Consider the following 20,767-nt stretch of genomic DNA (forward strand, 5'->3'; position numbering starts at 1 on the left):
TCAGATGGATATCTGAGCCCCTCAGAACAGCTTCCCCAGGCTCTCTGGCTGTCCCCCATCCCGTATGTGTGTGTGTGTGTGTGTGGACCCTGCGCACAGAGTTCTTGCAGGGTGACTAAGGGCTGGAGGATGCCCTGCAGGAGTACTGAGGATGCCTCTTGGACCAGACACCTTAATATTAGGGCCTGAGGTAGAGCTGAAACTCTGAATATTTGTGATTTAATTATTTTCCAACTATAAGTTTGCCATGTAAAAGAAAGAAATAAAAGGAAAGGAAAGAAGGAAGGAAGAAACAAACCACTGAGCCCCTGCCGGTGGCCACCAGTGTCTGGAGTGGAACCCTCTCATTTAGTGTCCTATGGGGGGCGCTCTGCCACCCAGGGGCCCAGAATCCTGCCCCTTGCACACAAAAGATCTGAGGTCATGTGGCCTGGGGAGAACTTGGCAGTGATCCTGGACCCAAGCATCAGGCAAGTGGGACATAAGAAAGTGTCCCCAACCTCAGTGTTTGCAGGTGTTTCCTGGGCTACCTGTGGATGCCACCCCCCTCCAGGCTTGGGAAGCCACAGGTAAAGGCAAGCAGAGTTAGGGGGGTCTTCCATCCACCAGTTCACTCCCCAAATGGCTGCAATGAACAGAGGTGGGAGAATCCAAAGCCAGGAGCCAGGAGCTTCTTTCAGGTCTCCCACATGGGTTCAGGGGCCCGAGGACTTGGGCCGTCTTCTACTGCTTTCCCAGGCCATAGCAGAGAGCTGGATGGGAAGTGGAGCAGCAGAGACTTGAACCAGTGCCCGTATGGAGTGCCAGTACCACAGGCAGAGGCTTAGTCCACAGCACCACAACATTGGCCCCTGTCTTCCTTATTTTTGTTTCTTGAATTTCTGCATTTGTTTTTAGGCATTTGTGGATTTGGGGTTTTTGGGTTTTTTTTTTTCCTCTGCTGGCTTTCATCTTTCAGCTGTGCCTCTGTGGCTTAGTGGAATATCTGCACTTTCAGTGCACACCAAGAGGTGTGTGGTGGGTGTGGCCAGGGAGCTCTGGTCAGTGCTCCAGGGTAGGGTGAGTAGCCAGGGTAACACCCAAGTTGGGTGTGGTAGATCTCAGTGCCCAGGTGTTAGTCCCCAGTGTGTTCCACGCCACCATATGAACCACACAAATGATCTGCACAGTCCCCACTGTGAGCACAGTTCCCATTGGAATGACCGGCTCTAGGCAACCAAGGAGCTCTGAGCATGTGGAGTCGCACCCAGTAATTGCCCAGAGACCCAGCTGCACCCTGCACTGAGTCCCCATGGTCTCAGCGCACAAGGCTCCCACAGTTGCTGGGTACAGAGGTTTCTCTGCCCTGCCAGCCTGCCCAGACAACAGAGAGGCAGATGTTCCCCAAGACAGCTCTGCCTTGGCGTCTTGATTTTGGGAGGCTGCATCCTATGTAGTTGCCCAGCCACCTCCCAGCTAGGCTCAAAGTCAGTGGGGACTGTAGACTGTTCCCTGCAGCAGAATCCCTGGATCACACACATATACAAGAGCCACTGGCTGAATGTTGCTCTCTCTCTCTGGCTCTGCCACCAGTACTGCCGAGAAGATGGCATCCTGTCTCAGCCACTTGCTGTATGCGCACACAAAGTGTGCTGCAGATCCCACTCAAACCCAAAATGGCACCCGCCCTTTCTCAGCTGGGCAGCAGGCACTGTTGTGGGAAAGTTGGCGCCAGATCAATGTGCCCCCTCTACTTCTGCTGAGTCCTCGGGCGACCACTAGCAACCGCCAGCCACCAGGGCTCCTGTCTGGACTCAAGCAACACTCTCCCTCTGGCTGTACGACCATGGGTTGCTGCAGTCAAGTCTCATTCCATCTCCAAGCTGCCACCTGCTCGGGCTCCAGGCTGTGGCAGTCGTTTGTAGTGACTGTGTTCATGCTGCGCATCTGCACCCCCCACACAGGTCCATGGCATTCCTCTTCTTGAAGGATTTTGGGTGTGGTTTTCTCTCCAATTCTCCCCCTCCCCACGAGAGTGCACTTCCTACACTTTTTTAAAAATGTTTCTCCCTAGTCTAGTGCGGTATGTCATTCCCTAACCCGCCACCTAGGAATCTCTGAAATTGCATTATGAAAAACATGCACAGACTTAGAAATTTGAGGGGCTGAAATAAACATACCTTTTAATTCTAATTTCTGTGAGTTTTTGAAAGGATTCCACACAGGCTTCATATCAGTCCCCTTTATATGAGGCACTCATTAACCCTATAAATATCAGATAAATTGCAGAATGTGCTATTTCTGGGTAGTTTTATGTTATTCAGAAAAAAAACCTCTGTTAACAATTACTGTATCAAAATAAGATATTCTCCACATTCATCTGCTAAAATTCAACATAAGTTTTGAGAAAACATCTTCTGTTATAATTGTAAACAGATCTAAAATATTTTAAATATACTATAATGTCTACAGACATTAAAAATGACTAACTCATTTTGGATTAGTTCACATTGCCTATATTTTTAAAAGGTAAAATCTCACCAAAGTACAGAAAGTAAGTTAAATTCATAAGACTTCATAATTTAAAAGCCACATGCAATTCCAGCTGGCAAAGAACACAAATCTATAAAAGTCATTTATTTTTTTAAAAAAGATTTCATTTATTTACTTAAAAGTCAGAGTTACACAGAGAGAGTAGGAGAGGTGGGGGAGGGTCTACCATCCGCTAGTTCACTCCCCAGATGGTTGCAATGACCAGAGCTGTGCCCATCCGAAGCCAGGAGCCAGGAGCTTCTTTCAGGTCTCCCAGGCAGGTGCAGGAGCCCAAGGATTTGGGCCATCTTCTACTGCTTTCCCAGGCCATAACAGAGAGCTGGGTCAGAAGTGGAGCAGCTGGGACTAGAACTGGTGCCCATATGGGATGCTGGTAACCATCCACCTGTGCCAGCAGCAGCTGCTTATACTGGGACTGCACAGGTGGATTCCATGGGAACCCCCCAGAAGGGGGACAGTGGGAGGACCATGCCCACTTGCAGATGGCTGACATAAAGCAAGTGACTTCACGTCCCTGCATCCTGGTCACCACAGTTTGAGTTCGTAATTTTGAGGAGCTAGTCAAAAGGCAGAATGAACAAGATAGTCCCTATGATAAACACAAATTCACAAGGATTAAGGCCTAAGGTTACTCTTCTTCTGCTCGTTGCTACGGAAAACACACACCTATGGGTTCTGATCATGTTTTCTATTAATTTAATTCAGTAACACGTTCTTTAAAGGGGGATATGTCCTCTTAACAGTTCCATGAGGGATTGCACCCTACATTACCTGATCTGATTAGTTTAGTTAATCTCCCTTTACATAGGTGGGCAAGAACACATTGAGGTGAGGAGCAAGGCCCCTTGGCTTGACCATCTCTGCCCTCACTCCCCTTACATGCCTATCTTTGGCCATGGACACCTGTGATGGCAGCAAGAACACAGGGCCACAGGGAGGGAGGGAGAGTGGGAGGGAAACAGGCAGGAAGCCTTGTGCTCCCTCAGCATGAGGCAGGACTGTGGAATGATGTGGCTGAGAAGCAGGGGCAGAGCCACACAAGGGGCAGCTGGGTGGGGCAATTTGTCTTCCAGCCTTATTTTAAGCCTGGAGTGGTTGGTCACTGGAAACCAATGAAATAATACTGATCATAGTTACTGCTTTTTAACACTGCGAACTCTTCTGAATGCCACTCTCAAAAATATCTTTTTCTCCTTTTTTGTTGCCATTTCGTAGGTTTGAGTTTGGCTTTACTTTTCTCTCTAAAGTCTCAATGGTACCCCAAATATTGGATTTGACTCCTAATTTAATTGATCAGAGTGTAGGGCTGTGGACTGACATAAAGCTGTCCCATCAGTCTTCTGTACCAAAAAGCAGCCTCTTCTTTTTTTGACAGTTGAAGAAGCATCCATAGGGAACCCAAAGGGGGCATTCACGAAGATATTGCAAGCCCAGAAGAACAACACCAGCAAGGAGCTGACTATTGAGCCAGAGAACCCAGTATCAGAGAGAAACAGCGTGGACTTCCCAAGCCACATGAGTGAACAGCCGGACTTCAACGATGGAAGTGACGTTATTAGTGCACTGATTTATCTATTGCCTTATTTCTCAGAGGAAAATCTACAAAATGTAGAATCAACATTATTACCATACATTAAACTGCTTTCTTCAAATGTGCAAGAGAGAGATAAGTCCCTGAGCTACGTGAAAACCCACATAAGAAGGCCCTCTCGTCCTTACAGAAAAAGTTGAGAAAGCTCTATTTCCTAGAGAATTTGTTGGATGAAGAAATTCAAGGAAAAATTGGTGAGGTTAAGAAGGAAAAAAGCCATGCTTATGCAGCCTATCCTGTTAGGTCCTCAATTTAACCCTCAAATCCTCCTAAAGAAATCAGAAACTGCACCGTCACAGCAGAACAGCCTGGCAACCATGCCCAGTGTGGGGTACAGTCTGCAGAGAGTGAACAAAGTCATCAAGGGGCCAAAGGGCTTATGGAAAAGGCACCTCCAGGAGATGAGGAAGAAGAGACTCGGGAGGAGACAGGGCACCTGGCCCTTTGCGGAGAGCATCGGGGGAAGAAGGCTTGGGAGAGCAGGCTCCAGGGAGCTGAAGGAGCTTCAAGTGGCTCAGAGGCCCAGGGAGTTGGTCGGAAACTCCTTGCACACAGAGCCCTTGCTCACAAAGGAACATGGGGCTGCAGCCTCCTCTTTCCTGAAGAAACACATCCTGGGCAGGTCTTTTACAGATTCTGCTGGGACCGAGTTCAACCTAATGCCGACTGTGGACCAAACCAAGGAAACACAGTGGGAATACCCCAGCGAGGGCACTGAAGCCCCCACCATGCCCGCAGGCTTCACCTACCCCGTGATGCTGTCCCAGCGGGAGCAGTTTGAAATTCAGCTGAATCAGCAGCTACAGCCCCTCATCCCCAACACTGACGTGAGAAGGCTCATTTCTCACGTCATCCGCACTCTGAAAATGGACTGCTCTGAGGCCCAGGTGCAACTGCCCTGTGCCAAGCTCATCTCCAAAACAGGCATCCTGGTGAAGCTCCTCAGTGAGCAGCAGGAAGAAAAGATAGCCAAGGAAGAATGGGATACAGAGCAGTGGAGGACTGAGACCTATATCAATGAGAGTACAGAAGCCCCAAGTGGACAGAAAGAGCAGGAGTCGAGTAAGGTGAGGACAGGAGACCTGCACCTTTCCATCACTTAGGAGACCCCACACGGGAAGACCAGGGGCTCCCAGTCCAGATCTTGTCTCAGTAATGTAAGTTTTGCCAAGACGGTGACACTTGGTTCCTTTAGGGAAGGAGGCAGACCTAACACACTGTAGAAGAAAATGACAGTACAATCGGGGGCGGAGCCAAGATGGCGGATAGTGAGGACGTGTGCCTTAGTTTGGGAAAATAAACTTTCATAAAAGTGGAATTACTGTAGCCTCAAGAAAAGACTCAAGAAAAAAACTGCAGAGGAAACGCTTCCGGATCTCGTGGATGAGACACAGAGGACTTACAGGGAACCCACCGCGTGGAAAACCAACCGAGAGTAGCCGAGTGGCAGCGGCGAGAGAGGAGCCAGAGCCTCAGAATCTCGCCAGCGCGGGAACGGAGGAGGAGGGTAAGACAAAGACCTGAGAAGTCCGAGACATTGGGGGGAGGGGGACAGAGGCCTCTCCCTTCACTCACCAAGCAAAACAAAGAACACTGCGAATTTACATATGTAAAGCTCAGCCAAACTCAGTATCTTTAGCGAAATTGGAGAACACATTGAGGGCTGCATAATCTCTGTGGATGGTCCCAGGGGTAGATCAAACGAATACTCACAAAGGCCAGATTTCAACTACACTCAACCCCACTCCCAACTGAGTCAAAAAAAAAAAAAAAGAGAGAGAGAGAGAGAGCGAGCCAGCAAGGAGCAAGTGAGTGAGAAATCTGGGAGAGTTGCTCTTTACACAGCCTTAAACCTGAAGAAACAAGCATAGCTCTCTGGCCACACCCATCACAGCCCCTAAGGCTCCAACAAAGCAGACAGCTCATTTAGAGGCATAGTATAACGAGAGAAAAAAACAAAAACAAAAACACCACAAATTATCTCTAACATGCCAAGCAAGAAACATAGAAGCGGAGGTACCAAGGACAGGGAAGGCACTATGACGCCCCCAAGTGAACAAGACACGCCAATGCAAGATTATGAAGATTATGAGATAGAAGAAATGAAAGATACAGATTTCAAAAAATTTATGATAAGAACATTAAGAAGTTCTCAAAAACAAATTCTTGAACTACAGAAATCCTTAATGGACAAGATAGAAAATCTCTCCCGTGAAAATGAAATATTAAGGAGGAATCAAAATGAAATGAAAAAACTAATGGAGCAGGAATTCGCGATACTGACAAAAAACCACAATGAAATGAAGAACACAATAGATCAAATGGCAAACACATTAGAGAGCCTTAAAAACAGAATGGGTGAAGCAGAAGAGAGAATATCGGAATTAGAAGACAGAGAACAGGAAAGGAAACAGTCAAATCAAAGAAAAGAAGAAGAAATCAGAAATCTAAAAAATACTGTCAGGAACCTACAGGATACTATTAAAAAACCTAACATTCGGGTTCTAGGAGTTCCTGAAGGCATGGAGAGGGAGAAAGGATTAGAAGGCATTTTCAGTGAGATACTAGCAGAAAATTTCCCAAGTTTGGAGAAGGACAGAGACATCCTAGTACAGGAAGCTCAGAGAACCCCTAATAAACATGATCAAAAGAGATCCTCACCACGACACGTCGTAATCAAACTCACCACAGTGAAACACAAAGAAAAGATCCTAAAATGTGCAAGAGAGAAACGCCAGATTACTCTCAGAGGATCTCCAATTAGACTTACAGCTGATTTCTCATCAGAAACCCTACAAGCCAGGAGAGAATGGCGAGATATAGCCCAGGTACTAAGAGAGAAAAACTGCCAGCCCAGAATATTATATCCTGCAAAGCTCTCATTTGTGAATGAAGGTGAAATAAAGACCTTTCACAGCAGACAGAAATTGAAAGAATTTGTCGCCACTCGTCCAGCCCTGCAAAAGATGCTTAAAGATGTGTTACATACAGAAACACAGAAACACGGTCACCAATATGAAAGAAGTTAAAGGAAGGAAACCTCACAGCAAAAGATCACAGGAATCTCAAACCAGATATTAGAAAATATCTTTGGCAAATGGCAGGGCAAAGTTACTCCTTCTCAATAGTCACATTGAATGTTAATGGCTTGAACTGTCCAGTTAAAAGACACCGATTGGCTGACTGGGTTAAGGAACAAAACCCATCCTTTTGCTGCTTACAAGAAACCCATCTATCCAACAATGATCCATACAAGCTGAGAGTGAAAGGCTGGAAAAAGATATACCACGCCAACAGAAATGAAAAGAGAGCGGGCGTAGCCATCTTAATATCAGACAACATAAACTTTACCACAAAAACTGTTAGGAGAGACAAAGAGGGGCACTATATAATGATTAAGGGATCCATTCAACAGGAAGATATAACGATTATCAACATATATGCACCTAATCATAGGGCACCAGCTTATTTAAAAGACTTGTTAAGGGACTTAAAGGGAGACTTAGACCCCAATACAATAGTACTGGGGGACTTCAATACTCCACTCTCAGAGATAGACAGATCAACAGGACAGAAGATCAACAAGGAGACAGTAGATTTAAATGACACTATAGCCCAAATGGATCTAACAGATATCTACAGAACATTTCATCCTACATCTAAGGACTTTACATTCTTCTCAGCAGTACATGGAACCCTCTCTAGGATTGACCACATACTAGGCCATAAAGCAAGTCTCAGCAAATTCAAAAGAATTAGAATCATACCATGCAGCTTCTCAGACCACAAAGGAATGAAATTGGAAATTGGCAACTCAGGAATCCCTAGAGCACGTGCAAACACATGGAGATTGAACAACATGCTCCTGAATGAACAATGGGTCATAGAAGAAATTAAAAGAGAAATCAAAAATTTTCTGGAAGTAAATGAGGATAACAGCACAACATACCAAAACCTATGGGATACAACAAAAGCAGTGTTAAGAGGAAAGTTTATATCAATAGGTGCCTACATCAAGAAATTGGAAAGGCACCAAATAGATGAGCTTTCAAGTCATCTCAAGGATCTAGAAAATCTGCAGCAAGCCAAACCCAAACCCAGTAGGAGAAGAGAAATAATTAAAATCAGAGAAGAAATCAACAGGATTGAATCCAAAAAAACATTACAAAAAATCAGCCAAACGAGGAGCTGGTTTTTTGAAAAAATAAACAAAATTGACACCCCATTGGCCCAACTAACTAAAAAAAGAAGAGAAAAGACCCAAATCAATAGGATCAGAGATGAAATGGGAAACGTAACAACAGACGCCACAGAAATAAAAAGAATCATCAGAAATTACTACAAGGACTTGTATGCCAGCAAACAGGGAAATCTATCAGAAATGGACAGATTCTTGGACACATACAACCTCCCTAAATTGAGCCAGGAAGACATAGAAAACCTAAACAGACCAATAACTGACACAGAAATTGAAACAGTAATAAAGGCCCTCCCAACGAAGAAAAGCCCAGGGCCAGATGGATTCACTGCTGAGTTCTACCAGGCATTTAGAGAAGAACTAACTCCAATTCTTCTCAAACTATTCAGAGCAATCGAAAAAGAGGGAATCCTCCCAAATTCTTTCTATGAAGCCACCATCACCTTAATTCCTAAGCCAGAAAGAGACGCAACATTGAAAGAGAATTACAGACCAATATCCCTGATGAACATAGATGCAAAAATACTCAATAAAATTCTGGCCAATAGAATGCAACAACACATCAGAAAGATCATCCACCCAGACCAAGTGGGATTCATCCCTGGTATGCAGGGATGGTTCAACATTCGCAAAACAATCAACGTAATACACTACATTAACAGACTGCAGAAGAAAAACCATATGATTCTCTCAATAGACGCAGAGAAAGCATTTGATAAAATACAACACCCTTTCATGATGAAAACTCTAAGCAAACTGGGTATGGAAGGAACATTCCTCAATACAATCAAAGCAATATATGAAAAACCCACGGCCAACATCCTATTGAATGGGGAAAAGTTGGAAGCATTTCCACTGAAATCTGGTACCAGACAGGGATGCCCTCTCTCACCACTGCTATTCAATATAGTTCTGGAAGTTTTGGCCAGAGCTATTAGGCAAGAAAAAGAAATTAAAGGGATACAAATCGGGAAGGACGAACTCAAACTATCCCTCTTTGCAGATGATATGATTCTTTATTTAGGGGACCCAAAGAACTCTACTAAGAGACTGCTGGAACTCATCGAAGAGTTTGGCAAAGTAGCAGGATATAAAATCAATCCACAAAAATCAACAGCCTTTGTATACACAGGCAATGCCACGGCTGAGGAAGAACTTCTAAAATCAATCCCATTCACAATAGCTACAAAAACAATCAAATATCTTGGAATAACCTTAACCAAAGACGTTAAAGATCTCTACGATGAAAACTACAAAACCTTAAAGAAAGAAATAGAAGAGGATACCAAAAAATGGAGAAATCTTCCATGCTCATGGATTGGAAGAATCAATATCATCAAAATGTCTATTCTCCCAAAAGCAATTTATACATTCAATGCAATACCCATTAAGATCCCGAAGACCTTCTTCTCAGACCTAGAAAAAACGATGCTGAAATTCATATGGAGACACAGAAGACCTCGAATAGCCAAAGCAATCCTGTACAACAAAAACAAAGCCGGAGGCATCACAATACCTGATTTCAGGACATACTACAGGGCAGTTGTTATCAAAACAGCATGGTACTGGTACAGAAACAGATGGATAGACCAATGGAACAGAATAGAAACACCAGAAATCAATCCAAACATCTACAGCCAACTTATATTTGACCAAAGATCCAAATCTAATCCCTGGAATAAGGACAGTCTATTCAATAAATGGTGCTGGGAAAATTGGATTTCCACGTGCAGAAGCTTGAAGCAAGACCCATACCTATCACCTTACACAAAAATCCACTCAACATGGATTAAAGACTTAAATCTACGACCCGAAACCATCAAATTATTAGAGAGCATTGGAGAAACCCTGCAAGATATAGGCACAGGCAAAGACTTCCTGGAAAATACTCCAACAGCACAGGCAGTCAAAACCAAAATTAACATTTGGGATTGCATCAAATTGAGAAGTTTCTGTACTTCAAAAGAAACAGTCAGGAAAGTGAAGAGGCAACCAACAGAATGGGAAAAAATATTCGCAAACTATACTACAGATAAAGGATTGATAACCAGAATCTACAAAGAAATCAAGAAAATCCACAACAACAAAACAAACAACCCACTAAAGAGATGGGCCAAGGACCTCAATAGACATTTTTCGAAAGAGGAAATCCAAATGGCCAACAGACACATGAAAAAATGTTCAAGATCACTAGCAATCAGAGAAATGCAAATCAAAACCACAATGAGGTTCCACCTCACCCCGGTGAGAATGGCTCACATTCAGAAATCTACCAACAACAGATGCTGGAGAGGATGTGGGGAAAAAGGGACACTAACCCACTGTTGGTGGGAATGCAAACTGGTTAAGCCACTATGGAAGTCTGTCTGGAGATTCCTCAGAAACCTGAACATAACCCTACCATACAACCCAGCCATCCCACTCCTTGGAATTTACCCAAAGGAAATTAATTTGGCTAATAAAAAAGCCATCTGCACATTAATGTTTATTGCAGCTCAATTCACAATAGCTAAGACCTGGAACCAACCCAAATGCCCATCAACAGTAGACTGGATAAAGAAATTATGGGACATGTACTCCATAGAATACTATACAGCAGTAAGAAACAACGAAACCCAGTCATTTGCAACAAGATGGAGCAATCTGGAAAACATCATGCTGAGTGAATTAAGCCAGACCCAAAGAGAAAAATATCATTTGTTTTCCCTGATCGGTGACAACTGAGTGCCAAAGGGGAAACCTGTTAAGTGAAATGGACACTATAAGCAACAATGAACTGATCAGCCCCTGTCCTGACTTTAAATGTACAATGTAATACTTTATCCATTTTAGTATTTGTTGTTATTGTTGTTGTTCTAGTACTATTGGTTGAACTCAGTAATTAACACACAATTATTCTTAGGTGTTTAAATTTTAACTGAAAAGTGATCCCTGTTAAATCTAAGAGTGGAAAAAGAGAGGGAGGAGATGAACAATTTGGAACATGCTCAATCGGACTGGCCGCAAATGGTGGAGTTAGAAACGTGCCAGGGGATTCCAACACAATTCCATCAAGATGGCATGTACCAATGCCATCGCACTAGTCCAAGTGACCAATTTCAGCTCACAATTGATAGCTCTGATAGGTCTAAGACTCAAAGAGATCACACAAACAAGACAAGTATCTGCTAATACTAACTGATAGAATCAAAAAGGGAGAGAAAGATCCAACATGGGAAGTGGGATACACAGCAGACTCATAGGATGGCAGATGCCCTAAACAACACTCTGGCCTCAGAATCAGCCCTCAAGGCATTCAGATCTGGCTGAAGAGCCCATGAGAGTATAGCAGGCATGGAAAGCCAAGATATCATGGAAAAAAAAAAAAGACCTAAATGAATGATCTCTGTGAGTGAGATCCCAGTGGAAAGAACGGGGCCATCAAAGAAGGAGGTACCCTTCTCCGAAGGGAGGAGAGAACCTCCACTTTGACTATGACCCTATCGGAATAAGATCAAAGTCAGCGAACTCTAAAGGCTTCCATAGCCCTGGCAACTCATGACTAGAGCCTAGGGAGATTACTGACGCCATGAACAGGAGTGTCAAATTGTTAAATCAGCAACAGGAGTCACTGTGTACTTACACCCCATGTGGGATCTGTCCCTAATGTGTCGTCTAAAGCCAAGTGATGCTATGACTGGTACTGAAACGGTATTTTTATACTTTGCGTTTCTGTGTGGGCGCAGACTGATGAGGTCTTTGCTAATTATATACTGAAGTGATCTTCTGTATATAAAGAGAATTGGAAATGAAAAAAAAAAACAACCTGGTGTTAAAATGGAAATGGCATAGAAAATTAATTAATTTGAAAAAAAAAAATTATGTAGGATCTCTGTCTTTAATGTGCTGTACATTGCTATTTAATGCTATAATTAGTAATCCAATGGTAGCTTTTTCACTTGATGTTGCTATATGGGCAAAAAGTTGAAATCTTTACCTAATATATACTAAACTGATCTTCTGTATACAAAGAGAATTGAAAATGAATCTTTACATGAATGGAAGGGGAAAGGGAGCGGGAAAGGGGAGGGTAGCAGGCGGGAGGGAAGTTATGGGAGGGGGGAAGCCATTGTAACCCATAAGCTATACTTTGGAAATTTATATTCATTAAATAAAAGTTTAATTAAAAAAAAAAAGAAGAAAATGAGTAATACCAAGATTATAATATTACAGTAGATTTTGTATGGTCTTTTAAGATCTTTTAAGCCACTCACCTGGAAGAATGGGGATCTGAATATTTAGCATTCATATTTTCTAGCGCTTTATTCTGTCTTTTTAAACTGTGCTCTTTCTTAATCGCAAAAGGAGCTCAAGATCATGGCTATCACCACAAGCTCATCGTGGCAATACCTGTGACGGAGTGGTCACGATGCTGGTTATCATATTCTGTCTCATTGAGGTAAGGACGACTCGTTCAGATTTCCAGAGTGCATCCTTCCTTTGTAATAGATTCGGAATCCACAGACCGAACATCAAAGGCACTTTCCACGTACCACAAGCTGACCTTCCTCTTTAGTCACCAAGACTGAGATGCGCTTTATTCTTTTCCTTGAAAAGCACATTCCACAGATTTTTTAAAGGAACCCCACTCTCAGGAAATCTCTGTGCAACTGGAACCAAGATAACAAGGGACTGGACATTTGGAGAGGTTAAGTGTAAGAAAGCCAGAGTAAAGTGGTAGAAGTTCTCCAAAATTATGTCAGGGATTTGATGTACTCTCTTCTACCACTGAACTCTTTCCTCATTGCTGAAATGATGAGATTAGGAACTGTCACTGCCCTTGGGAGAATGGACGCAGCCAAAAGAGAAAAGTATTATCTTACAGAAACATTAGATCTACGTAGCATCCTACTGCTCCAATGTCTAAGACTTTGTCTAAATAAGTTCAGCTGATGCACTGCAGCTGATTCCTGCATCAAGCTACTCTAAATATGTTCCCTCCATGGAGGTTGCCTGCACCCTCCCACACAGCCCAGTGTTTTCACAGTCCCACCACACAAGGCTCCCACAGTCACAAGCACCCAGCCCCCTGTCAATTCTCCCAGAGTCCGGCATCTCCTCTAGGTTGGTTGCTGGGTTCGCGGTCAGTAGCTCGAGCAGTTGTTACGTATCTCCAAAGTGGTGCCTCTCTTGGCTAGTTACAGCATGCCAGTGCCTGTGGTCAGGGAGAGAGAAACGTGAAACCCCCCTCTTTTTTTTTTGCTCTAGGTTGGCAGGTACACCACCTCCACAGGGCTCCAAGCCAGACCCATGCCAGGCTTTCCACAGAGCTTTACTGCCAGTGGCTTGAGCTGCTGCAGTATGGTCTCACCTCATTCCAAAGCTGGTGCTGAGGCTCTCAGCTGCTGGGATCTCAAACTGTGCAAGTCCACACCCTCCACATAGGTCCACAGTGTCCATCCAATTTGCATGGAGTTTCCTCTACCATTTTCCCCCTAAACCTTCCCTGAGATTGCACTCCTTCCACTTTTTTTAAACTATCCACACCTAGACTAGAGAAGCAAGCTGCCTCCTTATGCCACCATACTGAAAAATCCCTGAGATGTATGATTTTAAATAGCCCTTGTCTGGACTGTTGAAGAACAGTGAATTTTTTTCTTCATATTATTTGTTGAACATTTTACTTAGTGTAGGGTTAATCTTAGGAGTATAATGTTAACTGAAAATAGATCTTCATAAAAAATAAGAATGGAAATAGGGGGAAGAATAAGGGATGGGAGTGTGGGTGGGAGGGAGGGTAAGGTGGAAAGCATCACTATGTTCCTGAATCTGTATCCATGAAATCTGTATATCTTCAATGAAAGTTTTTCAAAAGACATGTCTAGGCTCAAGAAGTAAGTGATAACAGCACAGAGGAGGTGAGAAAGAGACCAGCACGGGCAGTGCCCACCCTAACACTACACAGTTTCAGTGCAGGGCAAGCTCCTGTTCTCTAATCTTTTTCATAAATTTAGTAGTTTTTCTCATATATTTTTCCCTAAAGGATGGCAGCTTCTTGGTTTTTGTAAAAAGTTTTCTTGGGGTTTGAGTTAAGTTGCATTGAATTTGTAGATTAATTTGAGAACTGATATCTTTATGCTACCCTAGAAACATGACATTTTATGGGCTTCAGAAGAGCATCCTCATCACATAAATCTTATAGAACTTTCGTTGAGTTTATTCCAAGACAGTTTATTACTTTCTATTGCTATTACAGAAGGGCTCTGTACTCCATTTTCCCTCTAGTCACTGGTGGGTCGAAACAAACAGGAGATCCACTGTACTGCTCTCCTGACTCAGCACCTAGTCACCTCCCCAGACCCACACATTTTGTCCAACAAAATGCCAGCTGATTACCTTGGGCTTTTTTTTAGGTTGTCCACCATCTCCTATGCAAATGTTGACAGTTTTGTCTCTTCCTTTGCAGTAATTATACCCCATTTATTTTTCTTATTGCATTGATTTCAGCCTTTTCAACAATGATGACTAGTAGCAGTCTAATAAGTATCCTACTCCTGTTTTTGCCTTTAAAACACCATTGTTTAGGTTTCTGGTCCATACTTTCAGCAGGTTAAGGGTGTTTCCTTCTACTCCACTTTGTTTTCTTCCAGATTTTTTTTATTTTGTTTAAGGACTACAACTTCCATGTTCCCAAATTTGTATATATTAAATGCATGATGTTGCACTCCCATTCCACTTTTAAGAGGACTCATTGATGAATGGCTCTCAATAGAATGTATTAAGACCCAGAGGCATTCAAGACCAAGGACTGTGGAAGAGTGAGAACTATTAACAAGACAGAATTCCTGTCCTCAAAAAAAGTTATCTTATTGGGCAGGCAAGGCTTTTAGAGAAAGAAAGGGAAGGTAAACGATTTGGAGATAGTATCATTATGGTGAATAATGATTGCTTTTCCTTACAAAACAGATTTACTCTCATAGAGGAAGAGTAACAGAAGACATAGAAAAAGCTTCAATGTAAGTATCAGTCTGACAATTGTTACATTAGAATTTTAGAAGTAGAGGAGTATTTAGAACTCATCTATTTAAACCTGCTCACTTTAGAATGAGGACGCTGCCAGAGGCAGAAGACTACCCATCCGAATGTTTTGCCTCATTCCAGCAAAACTGGTCCTCAGCCACGGCTGGGGAGACGGGACCAGCATGGAGACATGTGCTGTCAGGGGTCCTTCTGAGACACAGCAGCTAGGGAGGGGCTTTGGCTGTGCTGTTCCTGCTGCTGGTGGGCATCTGGCCAGTCCAGAGGCCTTCCCAGAGGCTCAGAGAAGGGCTATGGAAAGTCACATCACACTGGGGGAAGGGGGGCAGTCGTCCTCAAGGCTGCTGGAGTGTAAAACGTATGAGGTGGCTGGAAAACTTACCTTGTCAACTTACTGTTTCCAGACCCCCGCTGCCTATGCCTTTTATTCACACCTTCTCAGACCTTTTGTCTCTCCCTGTTATGGTAAGGAAACAAAAGGAGAAAGGGACAATACCTAGTCCCATAGTCACACTGCCACTGAATATCACAGAGAGGATGGTTCCTCCCCAGTCAGGGACTTCTCCCTTTGTCATAGTGAGCTTGGGCTGTGCGCTATAATTTCTATTGCAAATCCATAGCAACACACTCTGTAGACACAAGCAGTTGCTAAAACAATGCACTCTTTTTCTGTTTTAATCATATTCAAAAAGGGTACCTTGTATTTCCACGCTGTTTCTGTACTTTAAAGTGGTTTCACAACTCCACCTTCCATCAGTGACAGACACCCTGCAGTGAGAAAAATCTATGAGCTGGGTAACGTTGCTATTGGACTCGGGCATTGCTTCATAGGATTCAATTGATAGGGGACTAGAGCAGCTATGGAAACACAGCATGTTGTCCATACACCCCAGTGAATGAAGCTTGTGAGGCTCAATCCTAAAGGGGCAGGTGTCAAATGCCTCTGGGGAGAGAAAATACTTCTGCCCGGGGTGGTGGTGCAGTGTGTCCACTGCACAAGCATACTTGCCTAAGAAAGGCACTGGGACTGATGACAGACAAAAGTCTCCCCAGAGACACTGCAGGTCTGTGCAGACAGAGGGCTCCTGGAAGCCCAGTGCCCTGGGAATTGTGTCTGAGACCCCGGCTTGTAGTGACTGCTCACTGCAGTGATGGCTGAGGTGCATGTGTCATCCCAAGAAGAACGGAGATGCACACTGTGAGAAGTGAACAATGGCACTAGTCTCTAATGGTCTTGTGTGTGTTTTTCCCCAAGGAGCTTTCACGAATGAGAGCCTAAAAAGTGTTCGGAAGATGAGACTCAGGTAAATGGGAGGAGGCTGCAGTCTGTGGCCAGAGACAGCAGGGAAAATGCGCAATTCACATGTCTTTTTCTCTTTCCTAGGGCTTTTTCCGGCTGAGGTGGCCACTCTGGCTGAGGCGTCTGCTCAGTCCTTTCGGTGGCACACGCAAGAAAGCTGAGGTCTTGCCCCTGTACAAGGAGCCTTCCGTAAAGGAAGAGCTTTTTGACAAGGACGCAGGGTACGTGACAGGGCCACTTCACCGTACCGAGCTTGGGGAGGTGGGGAGAGTGGCAGGAGAGGAAGCCTTGCTCTGCTCTCTTCTCACAGGGAGCTCAGCAAGGGCCCCGCTGAGAAGACACCACCTCCAGAGTCCTCGGCAGAAGGTGAAGAGAGCGAAGCCCCCGAGGAAAACACGGAGTGACCGTCCCGCCTCTGTCACCTGCAAGTCCTATTTTCTGATATTGGCACCTCAGTGGTGCTTATAAAATACTTATTTTCTTACATTCATGGGTGTGATATTCATAAGCAATTCGAGCCAGGTGGCGAGAAATTAAAATGTTGTCAAATATTTACTATATGCAGTAACAGAGGCCACAGGCAAGAAAAGCAGGACCACTTCTAGAAGCCTTGGAGGGAGTCAAGCCCTCCACAGGGGCACAGCACCAGCAAGAACTCTCACCTCTCTTCCTCCATGAAGTAGAGGAGTATTGAGAACTCATCTATTTAAACGTGTCAGTCTCCAAGAACCCGAAAACACATCCTCAAGGCACAGACTTTTAAATCAAATACCAGGTGTTCTGGTGCTTTCTCTCCCCTGGATCACTGAGAACCAGTCAACAGAGGGGGACTAGACCTCCGGCTCACAGAGGACCCACTTCCTCTGGTTGGTCTCGGAGGGTCTTGGGGTGGTCAGAATATTTGGATCATAATACCTCCCAAGTCACTGTCCAAAGTTCGTCACTGGGAGTGAGAAACACTTCAGCAAGCAACCAATATTCCTGAGACAAAATGGTACTAATAACAATGTGCAGAGGCTGGCGCTGTGGCACAGCGGGTAAAGCTGCCACCTGAAGTGCTGGCCTCCCATATGGGAGCTGGTTCAAGGCCCAGCTGCTCCACTTCTGATCGAGCTCTCTGCTATGGCCTGGGAAAGCAGTGCAACATGGCCCAAGTCCTTGGGCCCCTGCTCCCATGTGGGAGACCCAGAAGAAGCTCCTGGCTCCTGGCTTTGGATTGGCTCAGCTTGGGACATTGCAGCCAACTGGGGAGTGAACCAGTGGATGGAAAACCTCTCTCTCTCCCTCCCTCCCCCCCTCTCTGCCTTTAAAATAAATAAATAAATCTTTTTAAAACAAAAACCAATGGACAGTGGCAGCAGCCACTGCCATTCAGGATTTTCCTACTTTTTGCCAGGCTCTATGTCAACCATTTTAAATTTTTGTATCACGTATCCCAGCAATCCATGGAAGCAAATGCCTTTAACATTATTTGACAGATAAAGAAACAGGGCTGAAGGCATGGCAGTGACCTGCCCAAAGTCACACATCCAAAACTGCTAGTATTTTTTTAAGGATTTATTTATTTGAAAGTTTAGAGTTACGAGCTTCCTGTACTAGGATGTCTCTGTCCTCCAAACCTGGGAAATTTTCTGCTAGTATCTCACTAAAAAGGCCTTCTAATCCTTTCTCCCTTTCCATGCCTTCAGGAACTCCTAGAACCCGAATGTTGGGTTTTTTAATATTATCCTGTAGATTCCTGACAGTATTTTTTAGATTTCTGATTTCTTCTTCTTTTCTTTGATTTGACTGTTTCCTTTCCTGTTCTCTGTCTTCTAATTCCGATATTCTCTCTTCTGCTTCACCCGTTCTGTTTTTAAGGCTCTCTAATGTGTTTGCCATTTGATCTATTGAGTTCTTCATTTCATTGTGGTTTTTTGTCACTATCACTGTTTCATGTTCTACTAGTTGTTTCATTTCATTTTCATTCCTCCTTAATATTTCATTTTCTATCTTGTCCATTAAGGATTTCTGTAGTTCAAGAATTTGTTTTTGAGAACTTCTTAATGCTCTTATCATTTTTTTGAGATCCACTTCTTGCATTTCCTCTATCTCTTCATCTTCATAATCTTGCATTGGCGTGTCTTGTTCATTTGGGGGCGTCATAGTGTCTTCCTTGCTCTTATTACCTCAGCTTCTATGTTTGTTTTTTGGCATGTTGGAGATAATTTATGGTTTTTTTTTTTTTTTTTGCTCTGGTGTTTTTTTTTTTCTCGTTATACTATGCCTCTAAGTGAGCTGTCTGCTTTGTTGGATCCTTAGAGGCTGTGATGGGTGTGGCCAGAGAGCTATGCTTGATTCTTCAGGTTTAAGCCTTGCAAAGACCGAATCTCCCAGATTGTTCACTCCCTTGCTCCTTGCTGGATCACTCTCTCTCTCTCTTTTTTTTGACTCAGCCGGGAGTGGAATTGAGGGTAGTTGAAATCTGGCCTCTGTCAGTATTGGTTTGATCTACCCCTGGGACCACACAAAGAGTTTATGCAGCCCTCAATGTGTTCTGTTTTGCTAAAGTTACTGAGTTTGGCTGTGCTTTACATATGTAAAATGGCGGTGCTCTTTGTTTTGCTTGGTGAGTGAAGGGAGAGGCCTCTGTTTCCCCCACCTCCCCAATGTCTCAGGTTTCTGAGGTCTTTGTCTTACCCTCCATTGGTTCCCGCGCTGGCGAGATTCTGTGGCTCGTCTCCCGCGGCTCGGCTCGTCTCCCGCGGTTGGTTTTCCATGCGGTGGGCTCCCTGTAGGTCCTCTGTGTCACATCCACTAGATCCGGAAGCGTTTCCCCTGCAGTTTTTTTCTTGAGTCTTTTCCTGAGGCTACAGTAATTCCACTTTTATGAAATTTTATTTTCCCAAACTAAGGCGCACGTCCTCACTATCCGCCATCTTGGCTCTGCCCCCCTGCTCTACTTCTGATCCAGCTCTCTACTATGTCCTGGGAAAGCAGTAGAAGGTGGCCCAAGTCCTTGGGCCCCTGCATCTGCGTGGGAGATCTGGAAGTATCTCCTGGATCCTGGCTTCAGGTCAGCACAGCTCCCACCATTGTGGCCAGTTTGGGAGTGAACCATCGATGGAAGGTCTCTCTCTCTCTCTCTCTCTCTCTCTCTCTGCCTTTCCTTTGCTCTTTTTGTAACTCTGACTTTGTAATAAATAAATAAATCTTTACAAAAAAGATAGAATACACAAAAAGGCCAAGTTGCCCTCCTTCAGCTCTTGTTCACCAGGGAACAAAGAGCTGCACAGACAATTTCTCACAAAGTTCCTAAGTAGTTGTATCACTTATTAACAGCATGAACTAAGTAACCAAGTTACTCAGTTTGATCTCCCTCATCCACACAATAGGGGTCATCATTTCTAAATGGCAAGAGTTGTTGGGAAGATGGAAGCACCTGTATAATCATGTACCATTTTCCAAGCACTGTTGTGTGGTCTTCATGTTATCTCACTTGTGTAAGTACTTAGTATAGTGCCTAAAATGTAATAACCTAACAAAAGGAGGAATTAAAGATGTATATGGTGGGGGCCAGCGCTGTGGTGTAGCGGGTAAAGGTACTGCCTGCAGTGCCAGCATCCCATATGGGATGTTGGTTTGAGTCCGCATTCCTCCACTTCTGATCCAGCTCTCTGCTATGGCCTAGAAAATCAGTGGAAGATGGCCCAAGTCCTTGGACCCCTGCACCCATGTGGGAGACCTGGAATAAGCTCCTGGCTCCTGGCTTTGGATCAGCTAGCTCAGCTCCAGTTATTCTGGCCACTTGGGGAGTAAACCAGTGGATGGAAGACCCCCCTTATCACCTCTCTGTAATGCCTTCCTTCCTTCCTTCCTTCCTTCCTTGATTTATTTATTTGAAGGTCAGAGTTACACAGAGAGAGAATAGGTAGAGAGAGGGAGAGAGGTGCAGGGGCCCAAGGACTTGGGCCATCTTCCACTGCTTTCCCAGGCCATAGCAGAGAGCTGGATGGGAAGTGGAGCATCCAGGTCTCAAACCGGCACCCATATGGGATGCTGGTGCTTCAGGCCAGGCATTAACCTGCTGTGCCACAGCACCAGACTTGCCTCTGACTTTCAAATAAATGAATAAATCTTAAAGAAAAAA

The 20,767-nt window shown here is 44.2% G+C and overlaps 1 protein-coding gene across 1 annotated transcript; it reads left to right on the forward strand.

The window, feature by feature from the left end:
- Positions 1-1,825: 1,825 nt before the first annotated feature.
- On the forward strand, positions 1,826-17,042 carry LOC133746898 (leucine-rich repeat-containing protein 37A3-like). The gene is made up of 5 exons (XM_062175134.1): positions 1,826-1,943; positions 3,908-4,140; positions 4,897-5,190; positions 16,723-16,859; positions 16,949-17,042. Exons 1-5 carry the CDS (start codon positions 1,826-1,828, stop codon positions 17,040-17,042), a joined length of 876 nt encoding a protein of 291 aa, XP_062031118.1.
- The last annotated feature ends 3,725 nt before the right edge of the window (positions 17,043-20,767 follow it).

Source organism: Lepus europaeus, chromosome 18 (genome assembly GCF_033115175.1).
Source record: "Lepus europaeus isolate LE1 chromosome 18, mLepTim1.pri, whole genome shotgun sequence".
In the NCBI taxonomy this organism is placed as follows: Eukaryota; Metazoa; Chordata; class Mammalia; order Lagomorpha; family Leporidae; genus Lepus; species Lepus europaeus.